This window comes from Echeneis naucrates, chromosome 9, assembly GCF_900963305.1.
Source record: "Echeneis naucrates chromosome 9, fEcheNa1.1, whole genome shotgun sequence".
Classification (NCBI taxonomy): domain Eukaryota; kingdom Metazoa; phylum Chordata; class Actinopteri; order Carangiformes; family Echeneidae; genus Echeneis; species Echeneis naucrates.
Genome location: NC_042519.1, coordinates 7,030,717 through 7,052,600, shown reverse-complemented (window position 1 = coordinate 7,052,600; position 21,884 = coordinate 7,030,717). Strand labels below are relative to the sequence as shown.

General features: G+C 42.7%; 2 protein-coding genes across 3 annotated transcripts in view; both read left to right on the top strand.

Moving 5' to 3' along the window:
• LOC115048784 (multivesicular body subunit 12B-like) overlaps positions 1-928 on the top strand; it is a 41,805-nt gene extending 40,877 nt beyond the window's left edge. Inside the window, exon 11 of the mRNA XM_029510536.1 lies at positions 802-928. The gene's annotated coding sequence lies outside the window, so the exon portion shown is untranslated. The remainder of the gene's footprint in view (positions 1-801) is intronic.
• A 1,189-nt stretch (positions 929-2,117) lies between these two features.
• lmx1bb (LIM homeobox transcription factor 1, beta b) overlaps positions 2,118-21,884 on the top strand; it is a 44,809-nt gene continuing 25,042 nt past the window's right edge. For both annotated transcript variants that reach the window (XM_029510535.1, XM_029510534.1), the window contains exons 1-2: positions 2,118-2,256; positions 2,763-2,949. In XM_029510535.1, the coding sequence (XP_029366395.1) occupies positions 2,118-2,256; positions 2,763-2,949 (326 nt within the window). The remainder of the gene's footprint in view (positions 2,257-2,762; positions 2,950-21,884) is intronic.

The window sequence follows — 21,884 nt, the reverse complement described above, 5'->3', positions numbered from 1 at the left end:
ATATAGGCTATGGCTTTGTTCTCTTTGCTCACCTGCATGTTTTTTTATGTTGTTGTTTTGTTTTGTCTTTTTCGTAATTGAAAATCAGACGGATTCCATATAAATTAGAATGAGCTGATCTCAACATCCGACAGATCTACAACTTTATGTTTCCTTAAAACATACAATTGTTCGATGTGTCCTTCCAGTCGTCTTATTTTGTCCTGTCTGAAGTTGGGCATTTGCTTTTGTGTGTGTGTGTGTGTGTGTTGAAGTAGTTGATAACAATCAGCCCCTCACGCAGCGTGACTTGGAAGCTGCGCACAATCCCATTAGCAGCCCTGTAATTTCACACAGACCGGCCTCAGTGCATCATACTCCTCCGCACCGTCCCAAACGTCTTGATCACACCCTGACAAAGAGATGAGCTCATTCCTTTTTTTTCAATTAATTTAATTTTATTTTTACTGCACATCGGCATTATATAATAATAATAATAATAATAATAATAATAATAATAATAATAATAATAATAATAATAATAATAATAATAATAATGAAGTTTTTATTTTTATTTGTGGTCCTGGTGTTGGAATTTTCAGTTCAGAGTAAATTTATTTTACTCTACACGAGAGTTCATTCCTCAAATCAAAGATTAAACTAAGTAGTCACTGATCCGTGATAATAAGAGATGATCGACACCTGCAGCAAAAATAAATAAATAAATAAATAAAAAAGTCGAATAAAAAAAAAATAGAGCAAGTCTGTATAATATCACCGTTGCTGTTATTTATTTTGTTATTGTTGTTGTTGTATCGGCAGGTTTCCCTGAGCAGCCTGGGCTGCCGGTGTGTCCATGTCCACCTCAGAGCTGGACAGGCCGCTGTTATCACCGCTGATCGCCAGGTGCATCAGCAGCTTCCACCAGAAACAATACACAAAAGAGCAGGGAGGAAAGCATGTGATGGTCCAGAGGACACGCAGATATCTGAATTTCATCTCACTGAGAGAAATGCACCAATTCATGACGACCAACCTATGGAAGGTTTTGATTTATATTAATTTATGATCACTTGTTTGTGTTGGTGGGTTTTTTTGTTTTTTTGCCTTTTAAATATTCTAAAGTCGCTTTTAGAGACAGATTACCCAGATTTAGCAGAAAAGATATGATGCAAAAAGCCTAAATTCAAGAACAACGTTATTATTAACGTCATTGTCATTATTTTTATTTTATTATTATTATTATTGTTGTTGTTGTTGTTGTTGTCAGCCTGGCTTCTGTGAAATATCACATTTCTCCTTGTAGTCTTGTGCTCTTTTCGGGTCGACTCCATGTGTGTGTTGTTATTGGACTGTACTCTGCTCCAATAGCATCCCAATGGCGGTGAATGGGGGGACTGAAAAAAGCGTAGCCATGCATGCAGGAGTGGGAGGATCCACTCGGCTCAATCTCGATCTCAGACTTTTTGCAGCGACAGGAGCACAAACCAACCAACCGTCTCTGTGACTTCCTAAGAGTTACTGCCGGGACATCTTATCCTCATAAAACCACCTATCTTTGGATTTGCTGTCAACTTTTTCTCACTATAATTTTTTGCCTTTTTTTTTTCGTGGTTAATCCCCCCCCCCCTCCTCCTTGACGCAAACAAAGTGTGTATTCCGTGAAGACATTTGGCAGCTTTGACTCCCAGCGGCGTGAGGACGGAGAAGATAAAGCTTCGGGTCCTCTGATCATAACAGGTGACTGTTCCGACCCAGTTTCCCACCTTTATTGTTTGCTTTCGGTTTGGCTCTGACACGCCGGGAATTAGTGTAGCCGGCTCTCTCACACCGCTTTTTACCTCTTAACTGTTGGCAACATCCAAGTCGATTTTTTTTTTCTTTATTCTTTTTTAATTTTTAATTTTGACATTTTTTTTTTTTTTGTCTGTGTGTGTACCTTCCCATATAGCTGAGTTGAGCTCATTTTCTAGCCTCCCGTGTTCGTCCTGCGGGCTGCTGTGTCACACGGAGCTCAGACGGTTTCTTCAACAGGTCGTCTCCCCCCGTCTTCCTCCTCCTCCTCCTCCTCCTCCTCCTCCTCCAGACAGACAGCTTTGTGTGCCGAGGATTTTCTTGTCAAGTCTGACCGTATTCTTATGGATATTGCAACAGGTCTGGTGTCACTGGAGCGCCTCTCCGCGGGAGAACAGTCCGAGACTTGCATCATGCTGGACGGCATAAAAATTGAAGATCACCCCCTGCGATCGGGACAGGCCACTCTCGGCGTCATGCTCGGTGAGTGTCCTTTTCCTTACTCTTTTTTTTTTTTTTTAATTTAACGCCACAAACATCTGTAAACCAGCCTGCTCGGCCAGCACTGATCAGAAACACTACTGTTCTGAACTGAGTGCCATAATTTTGCATGAATCCCGACTGCTGCATTGTTTCCTGATCTTTTTCCCCCGACCCCGATCATGCAAAATCACCAAAAGGTCACATTAATACGCTCAAATGGATAAACGACTAGAGGCGATGATCACAAAGGTGGTGTTATTTCCACGGTAGTGAGCAGCAGACACATCCTGCGCGGCTGCAGGCATCCAAAGGCCGGATGAGGGGGAGATAGTGTCAAATCCTCCCCTAAAATCTGCATTTTAAAATCTGATCAACGCCACAGCTAGTTGCTTTATTCGTGTGCGTGTGGCCCGCAGTTTGGAGTTTTGAATCAGACATTTCCAGCTCCTGGATGCGGGCCCTTTCTCCTCTCCTGGCGTGGCCCTAACCCTTGATGCGTTTTCCAGGGACTGAGTGTCACCATCCGTCCGTGTGTGAAGGATGCCAGCGTCCCATCTCCGACCGCTTCTTGATGCGAGTCAACGACTCCTCATGGCATGAGGAGTGTTTGCAGTGCACCGTGTGTCAACAGCCCCTCACCACCAGCTGTTACTTCAGAGAAAGGAAACTTTACTGCAAACACGACTACCAACAGTAAGCCTCTCCTCCTGCATTTCTTCACATTGCTTTGGTTGGTGTGTAGTGATTTTCTTTTTTCTTTTTTTCTTTTTTTTTTTTGAAGAATGAATGCAAGAAAGAAAGGGTATGGTCGCTTTGGTTGGCCTGAAGGCCTTGTGTACGTGTGTGTGTGCGCGCGCGTGTATGTGTGTTTACTTCACACTCATTCAGCTGCCGTGATGTCTGCATTTGGGTTTTTATTAGATTTAATCAAGTGAGTTTACACATTTATATATCTATATATCTACCGCCATGGAGAGGTGATACAAGTGAACCTGTTGTCATTGCTTGTTGGGCCGTAGTTTAACAATGATTGAAGTTTCCTGTAAAAATTATTCAAAACAGTGAGAGGCAACAGGAAGGAGAGCAGGGGCTTTAATTGCTATGTTGTTTTTTCTTATCTCTTTTTTATTTCCTTTCTTTCTTTTTTTTTTCCTTATTGGAAAGTTTGTATTATTATTTAAAAAACCGCTCCCATTGGCAGAAGGTGTCCACACATTCCTATTATTATTATTATTATTTTAATTATAATCGTCTGCTTGGCTTCATTGTTGTTATTGTGGCTCATCATATTTCCACCTTTGTGTGTGCGGAAGCTGCACGTTTCTAACAAAAGGGAATGTGGTCGGAGCAGGCGGGTCAAGATTCGCCTGTCTGTCTCTCCTCGTTGGCTCTGTCCGTCATGGAGCATCACATTCATGCAAAATTTGGGAAAGTCTGAACCCGAGCACAGCTGTTAGACTCACTTTGCGATCAGCCATTATCATTCATTTGTTCTTAAAATCAAAAATCACACACATCGATTCGCCATCAATATTGGATTTGTGATTTTTATGTATTTATTTATTTCATTCTCTGCGACTTTTGGGAGGAGCCTTTTTAAAATTGCATTATAGGCCCTTATTATTTCTCTTAATTTATATTTTTCGGCTGTTTTATTGGACATTATATGTTTGAACATATGAGTCATGACATCTATTTAACGCCTTAATGGAAAACAACGAGCACTTTTTTCTCCATAGGACTTCCGTTTAGCAGCAGGGTTTAACACGGTAATGTGCATTTACAAAAGAGAAATACCTCAAAGTTCATATATTTACGCACGCCTGATTTACACACACACACACACACACACACACACACTCACGAACGAAGGCAAATGCACACAATCACACACACACGTTACTAATTTAGAGTTAAATTGTCTCCTATTACTTATAAATGTATCAATCTATCTATTTATTTGAAAAAATTCTGTCATTTGTTATTAATTATAAAGCTCCAGCGCGATGACAAGAGCTGAATGCAGGTTGGTAATTTGAGAATTTTCCTTGCAAAATTCAAAGTAGCACAGCAAAAAATAAAAAATTTAAAAAATATAATAATTCAATAAATAAATAAATAAAAAACAAAAATCCAGCACTATAAATATTACTTCTACTGAAATGATACATGCATAAATTATAGATAGGCCTAAATAAGCTTATTATAGAAATTGGCCCCTAGTGCTTTTTCACTTATAGCGAATTACAATAAACCTTCATTATATAAATTTGGCCTATGACAAAAAGTATTAAGATAATAAAAAAAAAAAAAAAAATCATTCCAATGTCAGTGGTTGGGTTTTCTGATGAAAAGGTTTTTGGCATGACAGCCATTTTTCAGTGGAGGGAGATTAATGAGTAAATTGAATTAGTAAATTATCACATAAAAGCAACAGAGATGGTAGATGTAGTGAAGCAAATGTTGAGGCTAGGTATTGAAAGTGTTACAATGCTGAGGGTTGCTGTTTGGCCTGGGAGGACCCTGGGGTGCTCTGTGTTTCTCATCGCATGAGCGCTTTTCATGCTTGTCACTAAATTTTCAGCTTTTTGTGTCCGGCCTTTTTAACAATTCTACTTCGATTACTGGGACATTATGGCTCTCTGCTAGATACCTTGCAAGCCACAAAGAGTTACATCTATTGCCATGCGTGCCATTCATCCAGCTTTGTGACAGCAGTGTAGTCGGCTGATAACAATGGAAAATTCATAGCAGTAACTAGGGGATACCAGAGTCACGGCGTCACGGCTCAGAGGTGGCTGGAAGCTGAGACAGTCCGGCAGGGAGAGGGATCTCGTTCTCATGCCTCACTTAACAATGTTTATACATTTATTTGTTTTATCTGTTTTTTATTTGACAGAAGAGAACAGAGGCAAATGCACACACAGTCAGGATCTGTGTTACTTCCATATAATTCTCCTTTCTTGTTGTTTTGCTTCTGACATGCTTTTGAAGGGCCACATTCGACAATCTCCATTTTTTCTCTGCTACATTTAGTGAATGCTGTGGCAAGTCCGGTCACCCCAGCCAAACACAACAACCTGCTGGTCCTACTCCCACGCACTCTTACTCATCACATCTTATAATTCTCCCCCCTCCTTTAAACTAGCCGGAGACTTCCTCCGTCACACAGACATAAGTATTTTGTTATTAATTTTTTTCTTTTTCTGTTTATACCATTTGCATTGATGGGATACTTAAAGGTGTAATTGGCACCTTTTTGACTTTTATGACACCCATTTAAGATGCATTTGTCAGCCCACAAACTGCTTTGGGCTGTGAGGAGAGCCCTTAGCCTTACAGAGGTCTATGTGCCTAATTACATTCCTACAGCAACTGATTCATGCCCCGTAATCAGCTCTCACTAGCTATAATAAATCAAGGAATTGGCAAGGAGGCTTTTTGCACACCTTTGGAACAGGTTTAAGTGCAGACGGGGGAAAACAATTGTGTACTGTGTTATTAAAACTCCCACACGGTTCAACACATCTTGCCCCATATAGTGCAATTATATAGTAACAAGATTGGATTGTTTTCACCTTTATCCCACATTTGCCTATTTTTATGTCATGTAGCTGGTTTGTTTTTATCATCCTTGTTTTGATATGAATTGGAATTTTTGCAAATCTTCAGTTCAAGACTTAAGGTCCAAAAAATATCGTACAAGAAATGTTTCAAAGATGGGGAAATTAGATCAAATTGTATTTTAAAAGAGGACAAATTCTGGAAATATAGTCCAGTTTGTTTGGTGAGAATATTTTCAGAGCAAGTTTGATTTGATAAAAAGAAGAAAAAAAAAAAAAAAAAAAAAAAAAAAGGAAGGCAAGAAGGCAGAGCTGTCAGTTGGACGGGAGCCGTAGCCGTAGAGGAGAAACAAGCTTGAACGAGACGGGTGGTATGTAAAAGGTAGAGTGGAATTACACCACCCCGAGAGAGTTTGTTGTGCCCTGGTGTTTGGAGGTCAATTATACATCATTAGAAAGTGGGAGATCTTTTCCCCAGAGGGACCTTTTCCTCTAACCAAGCAGATGCTTTGAAAGCAGCCATGTAATAAGGCCTATCACTTGACTGAAGTGTTGGACGCCACCCCTGTAATGGAGTGCCTTGTTGGAAACTGCCATGGGCTCCTTCAACAAAACATAACATTAACTAACTATATTATACACCACGCTGCCTACTTTTTGGTCCTGCTGATGCATGAAAAAAAAAAAAACAAAAACAAAAGAAAAACTGAGCATCCACATTATTTTTCTCCCTTTATGCCCTATAAAGTTTTACTATTCAGGAAAAGGTTGTTTTAAACTTATCCAAACACACCACCAGGCAGATTTTTTTTTTTTTTTCCTCAAATTTTCAAATTCATGTGCCACAAGCAAAATGAAATTCAGGTCACGGCAGTATGAGTAGTACAAAAACAGAGCTGTGATGTGATGGGGCCATAAAAGCAGAGCTCCCACAACCTGTCTCACCTCCCCTGTATGCTGGACGATCCCCCGGTGTGCTGAGAGCTGCTTTTTAGAACTGTTTGGAGTGCCCTCCTGTGGAATTGTTGTTTTTTAATTAGCTCTGTTTGGGACGCTGCAGCAGTCTGAGTGTGTGTGTGTGTGTGTGTCTCCGATAGGTGCTGACGGCTGGGTTTCTGTGTTAGCACATCGAATGTGGCTGTGTTTGTGCGTATTTGTATTTGTATTTGTGTGTGTGTGTGTGTGGATGTTTTACACAAGGAACTCCCGCATGGCCTGGCACTTTGTGAACGCTCATACACACAAAAACAAAGAGCAGAAAAAAAAAAAATGGAAGTGCTTTGTGTTGTCAACTCAGCCACGTAGCTTTGCAGTTAATTAAATACGATCTTATGTCCTGCTGAAGTGTTTCTGAAGCAGCTCTGTAGGCTGATGTGTGGGTGTACATTCCTGTATGGAAAACTTTCAGCTACTCTCTTCTACTTTCTTTCTTCTTCTTCTTCTTCTTCTTTTTTTTATTTCTCCCTCAAAAGGACAAAAATGTGTCTTAAGGCACTGCTCGTGGGTAAATAAAAGAAGACACATCAAACATTAGAAACACTAAGTCAGATAATGTTGCTTCAGCTTGCTTGGATTTTTAGTGCTCGGCGAGGAGCTAGCTGTAGCTGGGTCCGTTCCTCTGTAAGGAAGTATTGGGTTTTATGTCAACATGGCTCGGCCTGTCCCAGCAGCATACTAAGATGCATCATCTGTCATCTCATGGTTTGCTAACTGCTCAAACCCCCCACTCAAATACAGTGAGTCCCATTAAAAGACCTGTTGCAATGCTATTTATTTGCATCACCAGTTCCAACATCTCGTAACATCCCCTGGTCTTTTTTCCCTAGCTCTGGTTCCTACAAATAGCTCTCGTAGTGATAAATATTTGATTCAAACATATTGTTTTACATGTTCTCTTGTATATGTGAATAGTGCTGTTATAAATTTTACGCCATCTACATCCATAAAAGCTTCAATAGTCGGCTGTTTGTATTCACCCTCAGTGTTTTCATGATGCTGGCTGTAAATCTGGAGAGAGAGGAGTAACACTATGGAATCAGGTGACTTTGCGAAGGTTTATTTTTGTTGAGGCACTTCCGCTGCGTGTTTTATTAAAATAGTTCGGGTTGGGATGTTTGCGTGCGTGTGTGTATGTTTTTGTGCGTAGCAGCAGTTGGAACACAAAACACTTTGCAGGACACTATGGGAAGCCACAGAGGCTCAGCTACGTTAATGCCCATCACCACTTTAGAAGCCAGACTGGTGGCTGGGGATGTGGAAAGAGGTCTCTGTGGCTTTGTGTAGGGGAGCTGTAGTGCAGGGGAGGAGCGGGATCTGCGGAGGGATCTGCCTGGTGTGCTCACATTACACTGGATGATAGTGGAGGGGTGCAGAGGAACTCAAGCATGCAATTTGTTGGTAGCCACAATTTAACCTCATCTCCTAAAGCCGGCTGTTAGGCAGCCAGTGGGACATGTCAGTCAATCGGGAATGCTAATCAGTGACGGTGGAGAGAAAGCGCTCGGCTCGGGAACGCAATGATTTTCATTACTGGCTCCAAGTCCTCAGGCCTTCAGGTTTATTTTCACAGCATGACAACTCTTCATAACAAAAAGGAAGGCAACCACAAACCATTAAATGCAATTTACAAATTAGATTTTGGCTAAATCTCTGAAATACTAAAACAGGCCACTTAAAGTAGCCAGCCGAGAAATACAAACACTCAGCAAATGTTTTCAATTTCAATTTGCTAGATTACATGTTTAAATTTTCAGAGACTGGATTTTTGCTGCGCCGCTGAAATTATTCATTTCAAATATCATTCACGACGTGTTGGTAAAAAGTGCAACATTTACTCATTTATTCCTGCTCATTTGCAGTATTTGTAATCCCATTCCAGATGCAGTGTGTTTGACTCCCTTTGCCTTCTGCAGTTTGGAAATGGCCCACACTTGTTTCTTCAAGCAGCCTGGGCAAACGTGCATGAGAAATTGAGGCATGGCCTCCGCTGCTGGCTCACAGTATCGCTGCTGGCCCCAACTGTGTATATGTGATCCCACTCTGGAATGTTTTTCCAACACGTAGGCTTTTCACAGATACACTAGAGAGGACTGGCATCATAGTGGCAAGTGCTGCATTCAGACTGTTGTGTGCCCAAGGCTTACTCTCACACTCACGTCACACATTCTAGCTCTACATGGGAATGGGCAGTGCAGTGTGTTTGTCTAAATACACCCAAGGTTTTGGTGAGGGTGTGGGCGCATGTGTATGGGTGTGTGTGTGTGTGTGTGTACAAGTGCGTCCCCTTTTTGCTTCTTTCTTTCTTTGTCTCTCATGTAAACTCTCTCCACTGCCTCACATCCACTTTCTATATTTTAGCAACACATTTCAGCACCTAATCTCAGCATTCAGATGCCACATTTGGTTGACTGAATTTCAGCTTTATGTATTTTTGTACAGATACTGCAAAACACATTTCTTTGTCTCCCCCCCCTTTTTTTTTTTTAACCCCTTTTAATCTTCATCAAATGAGATTAGCCTCCAAATACCGGTATTTCTGCCCAAAGTGACTGACAGAGATTTGCACTTTTATCATTAAGTGTGACACTAAGCTGGTCAGAGCTTTGTCTTGAATGGAGGGTCTGACGGAAACAGGGGCTCCTAATCCTTTTATTTGTGTCAGGCCCAGAAAGAGGGAAGAAAGGGGCCAGGGTGGGACAGGGCTGCAGAATGCCACGGCCCTTAGTCCCCTCCAGACCCGGCCTCCACAGCCAAGTGAGCATGAGACTCATCTTATGTGGTCTACGCACTCCAGCAAGCGCATGTACACTACAGCAGACACACCCATACATATATTTGTGCATCCATAACACAGTATGCTCAAATGTTTGCACAAACACACACACAGTCACAAACACGCTGTCATGGGCAAATACATACGTATATGCATAGAGATAGAGGTGGTGGTTTTTGTTGTTGTTGTTGTTGTTTGGGTTTTTTGGCCCCCCCCTCCAAATATGTACCTGGTCACAATCACAGCTGAGCATTCATCCATCTACGAGTTCATGAATTGCAGGAGCTGGAGGTTCAGTCTAGGATGAGATTAATAAAGTTTGCCGGTTCCCTGGTTGAGGTCCAGCACTAGGCTTTTGTCTGGAGCTCACATCGCGTTGTGGGGTTTCAGCTCCTTTTGTGTGTGCACCCTTGTGGTAATCCATCTCCAGCGGGAGTCCCCCGGGCCACTTTATTTACTCATTCAACTGTTTGGAAGTCTGTTAGACTGCAGATCAGATGCAGTGAGACCAATGTGATTACTTTAACCAGCACTTGCAGATTCCTGCCCAGCATCTTCTCTCACCCTGAGCTGTTGTGCTCTGCAGGTGGGAGGGAGGGTCCACACTGAGTCATCCCTCTCTGTCTGTCCTGTTTACCAGCCTGGTCTAAAGGCCTGTCCAATATTTTCTGTTATGAAAATTCCGCATTAGGTATTGAAACCTCCTGTGCCCACACACTGTAGAGCTGACTTGATCCTTTTATTATCCTTGTGTGTTTGAGTTCCTTTTTTTTTTTTTTTTTTTTTTTTCCCTTGCATCTCAAAAATACAAGTTCCAAAACTGGTAGCTCACAGAATTTTTGCATTTTTCAGGTCTCTTCCTCAGTAGATCATAATTTACCTCCATAGCAAGTGTGGTGTCACGGTGTAAAAACTAACATCTATGTTTTACTGCAAACAACGAGATGGATTTGGTTATCCATCCATCAACATAAACCCAAAGCTATGTATTTGGGGCTAACCCCCATGTTAAACCACTGCAGGCTGTCAGGCTCTCTGAATTTACTCTCCATCTCTTTCCCCTGGTGTGGCTGGGGAATATGGTTGAGATCAGCTGCCAGGGCCGCCATCTACAGCAAGAGCTCCCTAAACTGGCTGTTTAGAACCAGCCACTGATTGGTGATGGCTGTCTTGGCAGGCAAAATAACCCCCGTATGAAAACAGTGCAGATTGGGTTTCTATGCTTCTGACTCGCCCCCGTCCTCTTTGACCGGCCCCACCACGGCAAGCCAGTGTGATTTGTGCATGAGGTCTCGTGACCCATGGAAGCTTCAAAAAGCAGCAAGGGGAAATATTTGGATGATCCTGATGGGGGGAGTGGAGACGTGGGAGGGAGGCAGAGGAGATGCGAGGGTGGGAGTGGGGGCGGGGCGGGGTGGGGGGGGGGGGGCTTGGTGAGAGCGGGGCTGAGAGAGGCAGATGTGGAGAGTCTGAAGTACAACTGTGATGACAGGGGAGTGTGTGTGTGTGTGTGTGTGTGTGTGTGGAGAAGATGTCCACCCTTTCTCTTACTCTTACTCTCCACCCTGCCCCATTACCCCCACCCACCCAACCAAACAAATCTAGACACCCACCACCACTGTCACTTGGGAGACCGGCACTATGTTCCACATAAAAATGGTGGAGGTGGCAAAGAGCGGAGCAAAATGTGTACAGAGGGCTGGGAAGAGTTGCAATAGAAAAAGCATTTTATCATCAGGTACCATGCCATGATACTGCTCATCTGTACCCCACCCCCCTGCTGTACACCCTCGATCCCTTCTCCTCTCCCTTTACCTTTCCTCTGCAGGCTCGATATTAATATTTCCCAGAAAGCTGCTACAATACGTCTTCTTGGGAAATTCCACAGCTCCTGAACGCTGCAAAATGATCTGGTGTCTATGAAAGGGATGGATAGGGGGATAAAACATAAAGATTTTTCAAAGCGTTTTTTGTGCAAATGTGATTTCATAGTACTCTCTGGGTGGAAATTTCTATTTGGTTGCCTTGATAAGAAAAATGTGTTGCTGCAGGTGAAGATTGAGTTGTTTGCTCTATTCATCTAAATTTCCCCCTCTAGCCTATACTTTTGTTTGATTCAACCTCATGGCCTCATAGAACATTATTTATGCACAGAATCTGCCTCTGGTGCCAGCTCAGTGGAAACCCCATTGAACAGAAATAGCTCTAACAGGCTGAGGCTTAATGCAAAACCCAAACTCAGCAGTTAAAAAAGCAAAGCTGGAGTCTGAAGCAGCCTCAATCAGTCTTTGGCCTCTGAGCTTGTCGCTGCCTCCTCCTGAGAGTGGGTGGGTTGACTGACCCCCTGGGTGTCTGTCTGCCTTAACGTTAGCCCTGAAGGCCCAGCCTCACAGGAGAGCGCCATCCCAACCCCGGGTCGGAGTTGTGCACTGAAACCAGAGCTCCATCTCTGTGTTGTGATCCCAGCTGGAGAGACAGCTCTGGCTCTGAGCAGAGCCCTCTCGCAGCATGAAGCCGGGGTCACCAGTGGCCTCTCAACCCTCATCGTGCTTCTGCACAGCACCGACTGAGAACTCCGTTATTTATTGACCCCCATGTCTTCTGGTTCTTCTGAGACTCTGTCTCACAACAAATATCAGAGAACTGAAGTTTTGACGAGGTCATGTTATCAATTACATCTGGCTTGAGAGGTTAAATGTACTAAAATGTTAGTTCAGTCTGCACAATTCTCTGGATGAATGTTTCACATGAGTTGTACTGGCAGTAATATCACTTTGCCAGAGACAATACAACGAGGCCGTCATCTGTTATGTCTGTGTTGGGTAGTCCCACTCTTAAACTTTAATCTGTAAAGTAACCATTAAATCTGGACTCAGGAAAAATGTCACTTCGAGAGTTTGTGGTGTGAATGTGTCTTCATATTTTTTTTGTAGTTTCTTAATACAGCATGTTTATATCATGGTGTCTTATAGTTTCCAGCTTTACTTTGCATTCAGTTGGGTTTCTTTGCATTCCTCAGTGTGTAGTTGTGTGTGTTCGTAGCGTGCCCACTTGAGTGCGTGTAGCCGGTCTGTCACACGGCCAAGCATTGGACATGATGTTGGCAGGCGACACAATCTGTGGATTCTCCTCTCGGTCGTGCTGCTCTGGAGGCAAAAAGTGGTGCGTGCCACCCAAACCACCAGCCACCAAACCCCCCCCAGCCCGGCTCCTACCCCTCTCTATCATCAGCCAGGCGGCCTGCTCCCTGCTCTCCTTACTCTCCTTTTCCTGGGCCCCAGAGCCTGGGCTGTGGCCTGTGGATGAGTGCTACATCCTGGCTGTCAGCACAGGGGTTAGCTGGGGATTGGCCTGTGGTGGAAGTGCAGTATCAGGCCCTGTCTGTCAGCTCCTCGTTCCACTTCCTCCCGCCCCTCAGTGCAGGCTGCAGTCAGTGGCACAAACATACGCTGAGCTGTGACTGACTCAAATCTCTGGCTTGAAAATGAAAGGAACACCATCAGAATAGGCATATTCATAACCATGCCAACCAAAAGGGGCTGTTAAAAACCCTTAAGTGCTTGGGTGTTGTGTTTTTAAACAGACCCCGAAATATTTGACAGATGGTTTACTGTTTCACCCAGTATTTCATTTCAGGCACTTTTAACTGTCACTATTGGACTTTGAAAGAGCAACTACTCACCCGCAGTGTGTATTTGCATACAGTTTCAGCTCCCTTGCAACATTTTTTTTTTTTTTTTTTTTTTCAGAGAAAACCCATTCCCATTTTTCAGATTGATGAGTGTTGGCAAAATGTCACTCAAGTCAATTTTTATAAATCTTGCAGGTCATATATTTTCTGCCAAGCCTCTGAATTTGTGCACATACAGCGAGTTGTACCTTCTCTCTGTGCAAATCACATTAGTTGATACATGCAGGTACACACACGCTTACACACGCATGAACACACATCTGTAGTGCACATGGTCACAGGCAGGCCTCCACATGTTGGAGGATTTGCGACTATAATCAGATTAATTGGTCCATCTCTCCTTGGAAACATCACATATACACATGAAGGCCTCTGTTAGCTTTCAGCTGGATGATGCTTACACTAACCAGAAGCCAGGCAGCAGGCACAAGGTCGCCAGGGTCACAGCAGGCTCCCTGGCAAGAGCATCTCTTTATGGCTTCCATGTAAGAAAAATTATTACAGCACTTACAGCCTTGTTCTGTCTGACAGAGGAGGAATTTCTATGTGTTCCACTTGATAGCTCCGACTTACTTAAACTGCACTTTCTTTTAGTTAAATTTGACACAGAGGGGCTTTTTTCCCCACAGCATAAGCACAAGAGTTAGTATTGCTTGGCACAAGGGCTGGCCTCTTCAAAGACAGTGGCAAAACATGCTTGGCCTTTGCGACGAATGTTATAAGTACATTAACCATAATCCTTATTAACATTCTCCAAGCTGCATGCAGGTTCAGTCCCTCAGTATGCTGTGTATGTTTTTCTTGTTGCCCACAAGTATGTCTATGTGAGGGACTATCAACACACATGCTGCCATTCATGATGTTATTGGAGGTTATAGCCTCACCACAGCTTATTCATAGGAATTACTAATTCTCGCTGTCTCCTTTTCTCCTTTTCAAATGGCATAACCTCCTGTTAATGACTTCGACTTCTGTTTGCAAGCATTTCAATAGTAATCAGGCCGACATAAGGGTTATCACGACTGTTCATGCTGCTTCAGGGCAGTGATGTTCAATCACGAGCGCATCTGCCGTCGAATCACAGTGCAAAGAAAGATGAGACTGCCCTGGCTTTGTGGAAAGAAGATGGCCATCTTCTGTTGATAGTCACATGAGACATTTATTCTGCAAAACCCCCGACACATGTTTTGTTCATGCACCAAAGCCCTCTAGTGCTAATTTTTAGTGAAATACAATTGGCTGTGTGGGTAGAGAGAATGAGAAAAACGCACATTGCCATTTTTTATTTTAACCGTAATAATTGTTCCATTAAATTGTAGTTTAACTGCATGTTAATCATGGCAAGCATGACAGCAGATATCGCAATTGCTAGCCTACATATTTTTTACATCTCCTGTCACCAATAGGGGGCATTAGGAGCTGCTCCTATAGATTGTAGGGATTAAGGTTTGAAGACTTGATGGGAAAAGTTGTTGAGTGGAATGAGGAATTTGATTGACTAAGAATGACAATTTGATTAAAAATTCTATATTCACGTGAAGGGTTAGGGTTAGTAACTGCGAGTGAATGGAAACTAGTGGTAGTAGAGAAGTTGGAATATCAATAACTGTCTATCCTGTGGCTCCGAATAGAAAGTTAAAAGTGCTGAACGAGAGTAAGAGACTCACAGTTGAAGGAAAAAGAAAAGTGAAGGTTAGATGTTGAAGCAAAAAGTTCATAGCAATGGATAAATGGCTCAAACACTGGCAGTTCAACTGTGTGAAAAAGAAACATAAAAATGACCATTAAAGTGTTAAATAACTGCAATGGGTACATTTAGAAGATGAGTGGCAGTGGGGTACATGAGGACATCTGACACGGCCGTGTGAGTGTGTTGAATAAGAAAAGGTTGGAAACTCCTGATTTACAGAGCAGAAACCTGATATTTTTACAAGCATCAACTTCCCCCATAGATAAAAGTAGGAAAATGTGTGTGTGAATTCCGCAAAAGCGTGTCATTCATTTTATCCTCCTCTAAACAGCAAGAAGGATGTGGTTTACCAAACAGGAAAAATCAGTTACTGTTAAATAAACTGTCAATTGCAAAAAAAGACCAAATTCACCCTCATGTACTTCCTTGTAGTTGTCAATTTTCTGTCTGACAACTCGACATCATGTGGTAAAATTCTGTGCTGCTGGAAAGACCAGCAAAGCAAGCCATTGGAAATATATTTAGAGAATACTATTTCGAGCCGTGCTGTTTTTTTCACACATTCTGGCACTAATAAGCCCTGACACACCCCAAACAACCACCTCTCTCAGAGAGCGCATCGAGTGTGGAGCGGCGGTTCGGGGTACAGGGGAAGCCTGCGGTTCTGGAGCCAGAGAAGGAGTCATGCCCTGCTGTCCCACAGAGATGACAGGAAGATAAGAAAGAGAGGTGGCCTCTCCGCGCAAAAACATCCCACCAGGAACTAACCTAACCTGGGGGAGAGACGGATGGCTTCTGGACTCTTGTCAAGATCTTTCCTTTTTGGGAGAAAATACACAAGGCAAAATAAATAAATAAATAAAACGCATTTCTCAATTTTCATCAAAATGTGGAACCACAGTAGAACCAACAGATTTTTATGATGTTCATCATAAAATTCTGTATCAAACTCGTACTAAGACAGCATGATTCTCTGTGTCAACAAGTTTGGCTTTGTGATCTGGATTCTCTTAATCAACAACCAGAGGAATAAAGGAGAGAGGGAGGAGAAAAACTAAGTGTAAGCGACAGGCTCTTGGCAGACATAGCCCCTGCTGTTACAACTTAAAAAAAAAAAAAAAATGCTTATAGTTTGCAATATTTGAGAAGGCGAAGTGAAAAGGTAGCCATTTTTCCTGGGCAATGCATAATGAGGGAACCATAGGGAAGGAGAAACAGTGAGAGGTTTTCTGGGAGCGGCACTAACACAGGGATCAGCAGCATTAAAAGAGATTTACACCCTCTGCGCTTAAACAGTTTTCTTTTGCTCAATGGCTCCTCTTTTACAGATATTTCAAGGAAGTAATAAACTGCACCAACAAGCGTTCGAGTGGCTTTGAAACATCCCTCATGGGCAACAGAGCTCCATCACTTCCATCACAGTGCCTTGGCCCTGCATCATTATTTCCATAGTTCTCTCTAAACAACATTTGGCCTCGTCTGGATATTATGATCATCTTGTTGTTGTTTATAACAAAGAAATGTTGTGTAACTAACTATAATACCTGAAGCATTATGTTCTCCCCATGGGTGAGTCGGTTAAACATTTATCTGGTTGTGAGAGGCGCTTTTGCCGTGTGGTTTCGGCCCTACAGACTGTTTTTCCTGACGATTAAGTTCTTTTGAAGCTGTCTGCATGGTCCAGAATGAGGCCCTGCACAGTGTAAGATGTCATACTCCCACTGTGCTGACCAACATGCTCTCTGGGCCTTGATGTTCCCATAACATTTAATGGTGCTTTGGCAAATGTTAATGGAAACTCTTACATTGCCTAGCAATCACATTAAGTTCCTTCTGCCTGGTTAGCCTTTATTTTTACTTACCATAATTATTCGTTTGCGACTTTGATATATTTAACTATGAACTCTGAGAGAGAAGAGTGGAAAAAATATGCATTATCTGCTAATTATTAAGATTAAGGGTGGGATAAATAAACCAGAACTAAAGGGAACATTTGTCTTGAGTAAGACACGGTTCCCCGTGTTCTGCTACCCCTCAGCAGTGATTTTTGTCATCCCGTTCTCGATGGCAGAATATCACAGATTGTCCGTTTTGGATTTGGAACTTGGTGGGGTACACCAGGAGTGGAGGTGGAGGAGGAGGAGGAGGAGGAGATGGCATAGGTCATGCTACAGCACGTTCATGTCTCGGTGTGGGATGAGGAAACATCTCCATCATGGGTTCAAGAAGGAACAGCCTGCTTCTGATTAGTCACTCTGATCTGCAGTGATAAACAATTCCTGTGGTCTCTTGCTCGCAGAGACATCACTGGCAACTGAGAGTTTGCGGGTGGTTTTTCTGTTTGTAAGTAGGCTGAGACCTGCAGGAGTTTAAAAATCTTTCCAAAATATGAAATCGAAATAGTCGGCATTTTACTGTTAAATAGCATGAATTTTGATTCGTCTGGTCAAATATGGGTATCGGTTTTACTTGTACAAGCTTGAATTGGATTAATGTGATTTTGTCATGGTGAAAAATGACATCAGCGTTGTAATTTGCAATCCAAAACATTCTTGGATTGGCTTTGTGGTTATTTTATTGACTTGACTAAGATGTCACATATTAAGGTAAAATAGATAAAAAGGCACTCATGATGTCTTCATGCCAAATATACAACCCACAACAAGCTGAAGCCATAACCAGAGGGTGATGACGGACCTTTCCAACATTTCACCAAGCTTATCCGTTGTCCTGCTGGTAACTGGCAAGTCTATCTGTTGTTGAACTTCGATGCCTGGCATCGAACCTCAGGTGATAAAAATGTCTTCAGAAGGTAAGTGTTTATGGTGAGGATCCATAAGGTTAGCAGGATCAAAGCTCTGTTGAAAGGACATTAAGCGAAGGAACAGGGATAATAAACAAAACAGGCAGTTAGTCATACAATGAGATTTATAACACGGAGAAACCACGTCAGGGAGAGGCAGGTTTCTGTACTTCGCTGTAAAAAACAGCCCCTAATTCCCCCCCCCCCCTCCCCTTTTGGGAAAAGAAACAGGTCTGTTAAGTAAAAAGAACAATAGCAGGGAGGGAGAGAGTGAAGTATTTCTGGTTCTACACTACAACTACACTCTAGGTCTTTGTTTTGACACTTAATGTAGCACTGCTACATTAAGTGTCAAAACAAAGACTGATTGGACTGAGCTGAAAGACTGAGCTGATTGGAGAAAAATTTCTTTTTTTTTTTTCTTTTATTTTCTCAATGAATTTCTGGGTTTGGGGTGGCTCAGCAGTCCTTCTGTCTGTCTGACAAGGACAAATATTTCAGCAACAGACATGAGTCTTGTGTGCGACAGTCTGGTTTCTCTCTGGCGCTTATCGGTCGGGAATGGCTGATTGGCTTGACTGTTACCCGGGTATGTTCACAAATGGCCATAAATCTTCCAAACACAGCCCACAGGCCAGCACCAGATTACACCAGGGGTGAAATTTATAGATCATTTAGCAGTTTTTGACCTGAGGGAACTTAATTTTTTATTTTATTTTTTTTGTATTATTATTTTTTTTGTTTGGTGTTCTAGTGAATACACATGCAAATCAGGACGGTACACTCCTGCAGGAGTGGGAGTGGTGTACTGCCCGGGCCTGCCGTTCCCGTCCTGTCCAGCCATTTGCTTCAGGCTACAGCTGTAAGTGGGAATTATTACTGGCGCGATAAATATGGAGATAAGCTGGTGCTTGCCTGCAAGATGTATGAGGTGTCTGAACAGTGCAAGAGGTGCACCTGACCTGGAAATGAATGGTGTGAAGGTACAAGTGCAGCACATGAACCTACTTTTTCATCTGGCCCCTGTCTTGGTGAGCATAACGCCCCAGATGAAACAGATATTACAGGGTTTGTTAGATCATCCGCTGCTTTCCTTAAAATCTCCACTTCGTATATTCTAGTTGGAAAGTTATGAGTAACATTATATCAAATTATTGGTATGGAGAGGGGGTCGGGGGTGGTTTGAACATTTTGTTCAAACGTTTCACTTCTTGTAGATGTTATTAATATTTTATTTGGATCCTCCCCTTGGCTTAAAAAAAACCCTGCAATACTCTCCCTGTAATAACATTAGTATGTTAATGGGATAGTAATAATTTTCATTATTGTCGTTTAATTCTTTTTCTCATAATTAATCTGCAAAGGAACATTGAAATAAAATCTAAATATGTGGTGATGAAAAAAAACTGAAGGCCCTCCCCTTCTCTTCCAAAAGAGAGTTAAAAAAAAAAATTCTTCCTTCAGCAAAAAATTGAATACCTACCTAACAAAAACCTCCCTTCTGCTAATTTTCAGTCAGTCCCTAAGTATTGAATTAGTTTACTTAAAAGAATGTGAACATTTAGTATCTTAGCTGCCATAAATGCAGATAAAATTCAGAGGTCATGTCTAATAAGTTATCTGTCTGATTTATGGACAAACACACAATCACAGGACTGAGCTTTTTCCTTAGATTAGGTTGCTGCCTCACTAAGGTGTGTGGGAGAAACATTCCTCTCGCTCGGTATGTTAATTCACAGCTCTAGGCTCTGTACCAGCCTTCGTTCTTTGAAGTTCCTCTCTGCCCTGTCTTCTCCCAAGCAAGTGAACTTGTGGCCGCTCAGCATTTTTATTTATTAGACAATCCCTCACATGTAAAAGATGATAAGGTTGACATGTTACATGCATCTGCCACTTTCGTGCTTTAAGGAGAGCATTTTGTTTAACACCCCAACAAATTTGTGCTTTAAATTTGATGACAGTTTACATGCCAAAGGAGTTTGCTCATTGGATGCCTGCCAAGGTGCTAAAAAGAGTCCAGACCAGATCATTTTGAGTTTACAAACAGTGTCAGTGAAGCAAAGAACTTGAGGATTATTTTATATTTTCCCATTGCCAACTACTCTATTCTATTCTTTTAGTGACGTACAAATCTCCTAAATTCATTTGATTCATTTTAAAACTTGTGGGTTGTGTGTTTCAATATTCGTTCACCTCTCATCTGTTAATATTGCTTTTTCCAGTTTCCTTTCTGAAAGTCACTACTAAGAATCATTGTCAGGCACACGGTTAATGTCCAAAAAGGTCACCTGCTGTTATGATTGAAGTGAGCACTGGTGGTTTGACCCACCGCACAAAGAGTTGTAGGTGGCCGGTCAGCTTGTCAGTCAGGTTGGGTGGTTTTTTAATCATTTCATCTTTGCTGGGGGGCTCTCCTGAGACCCCTGCAACGTTTAGCAGTCTGCAGCTCAGGACCCCGGGGCTCGTCTAAGCCCTGCCTGTATCCGAGCTGCCATTATTAGCTCTGCTCTCCAGAGCACGCCGCTCATCTCTCCCCTGAGAGAGCTGCTGAGAAATGAAGCGCGTTGGCTGGGCGCAGCAGCGGAGGGCCAATAGCCCGACATGGAACAGTAATTACTCCATTGATATTCCTCACACAATAACACTGTCATCTCTAATTTGCATAACCTTGCTCGGCTCGCCACAGCAGATGAATGCATGTGATCTTGTCAAGAGGCAGCAGGAGCTTAGATGGCATATGAGTGGAGGGGTTTTTCACCTCCTTCCAGGTGCCAGCTTTATTTCAAACACATTGGATAAACTGTTTGATTATGATTAAGTTAGTTGGATGAAAGCAGAAACCACCTTTCTGCAGTCCTGTATATACACAGGCTCAGCTGTCTTTGTGGTATTAGAACATAAACAACAAAATTTAGAGAGGAGGCTGTGATGTTTCAGGTTTGCAACTGTGTATGTGCACGTGTGAGTCTGCCTGAGAGAATGAGAGTGTGTTGAGGGGGTGGGGTGTCAGTGGATGTCATAGGGCCCTGTCTCAGTCCTTGGTTAATGGCCATTGGTCATAGGCTGTCTCTTCCTTTATTTCTTTTGCTCTCCTGCTCTATCCTCCCAGGTCTCCCACTGGAGCGGCGCCCTCAGGCACTGCATCATTTATTGCTGTCAGGAGTCACAAGGGAGGGGAGGGGGAGGAGAGGAGGGGTGAAGTACAGGAGGAGGGAAGACAGGGAGAAGATGTGCTGCAGAGAGAAGCCAATGGAGGCGATGAGGAGAGGCAGGCACACTAGACTGTCAAATCTCAGTCGTTGAATATTTAATGGAGCCTGGAGTGTTTATTTAGTTAGCCTGTCGATTTTTACCGCTCTGTCAATAGCGGCTCCCGTGTAGCCTGCTGATGATCTTTAGTGTCTCTTCCCCCAGGAGAGGCCAGGCACTAAATGCAATTATGGATTTTCCTGCACCGCAATGTGTTTGATATTTTTACTGATCTAATTTGCAATCTGGTAGTTTATTGTTTGGCATTTTAGTGGCGCTCAAGTGGCGAGGCAAATTTGATTTCCCCTCATAATTCTTTATAACTTCATTAATGCTGTTAGCACATTGGCACAGATCTTAAATAAAGCTAGAGAATCATCCCATGGATGAATGCATTCCTCATTTTATTGTCTCCATGCCCCATTCTTTTTACTGATTCTGCTTCTAATTAAAAATCATCCTAGTGGTGTACTGTCTTTGTGAAATATGAAATCATAATCCGATTTGAATGGCTCCCTTCACAGAGGCATGCATATTCAACCATACGCCCAGATCTGTTGTGGCAGAGCAAAACAGAATCAAAACAACTTTCTTTCAGTGGCACTCGCCATCTTCCGAGACAAATGAGGGTATTAGCAACAGAGCAACAAAAGTAACAGAGGCAAAATAATGTGGCTGATTGTCTCGGAGAGACGGCGAGGTTCTGTGTTTCTGCAGAGCCGTAGGATTTCAAGCCCTATGACGGATGTGTTAGTTAGAGGGGCAGCATTAGCCGTAATGCTGTTAGCATGTAGCCGTGTGAGTGATGTGCTAGTTAGATGCCCAGCAGTAGAGCTAATGGTGTTAGCGTGTTGAGCCTT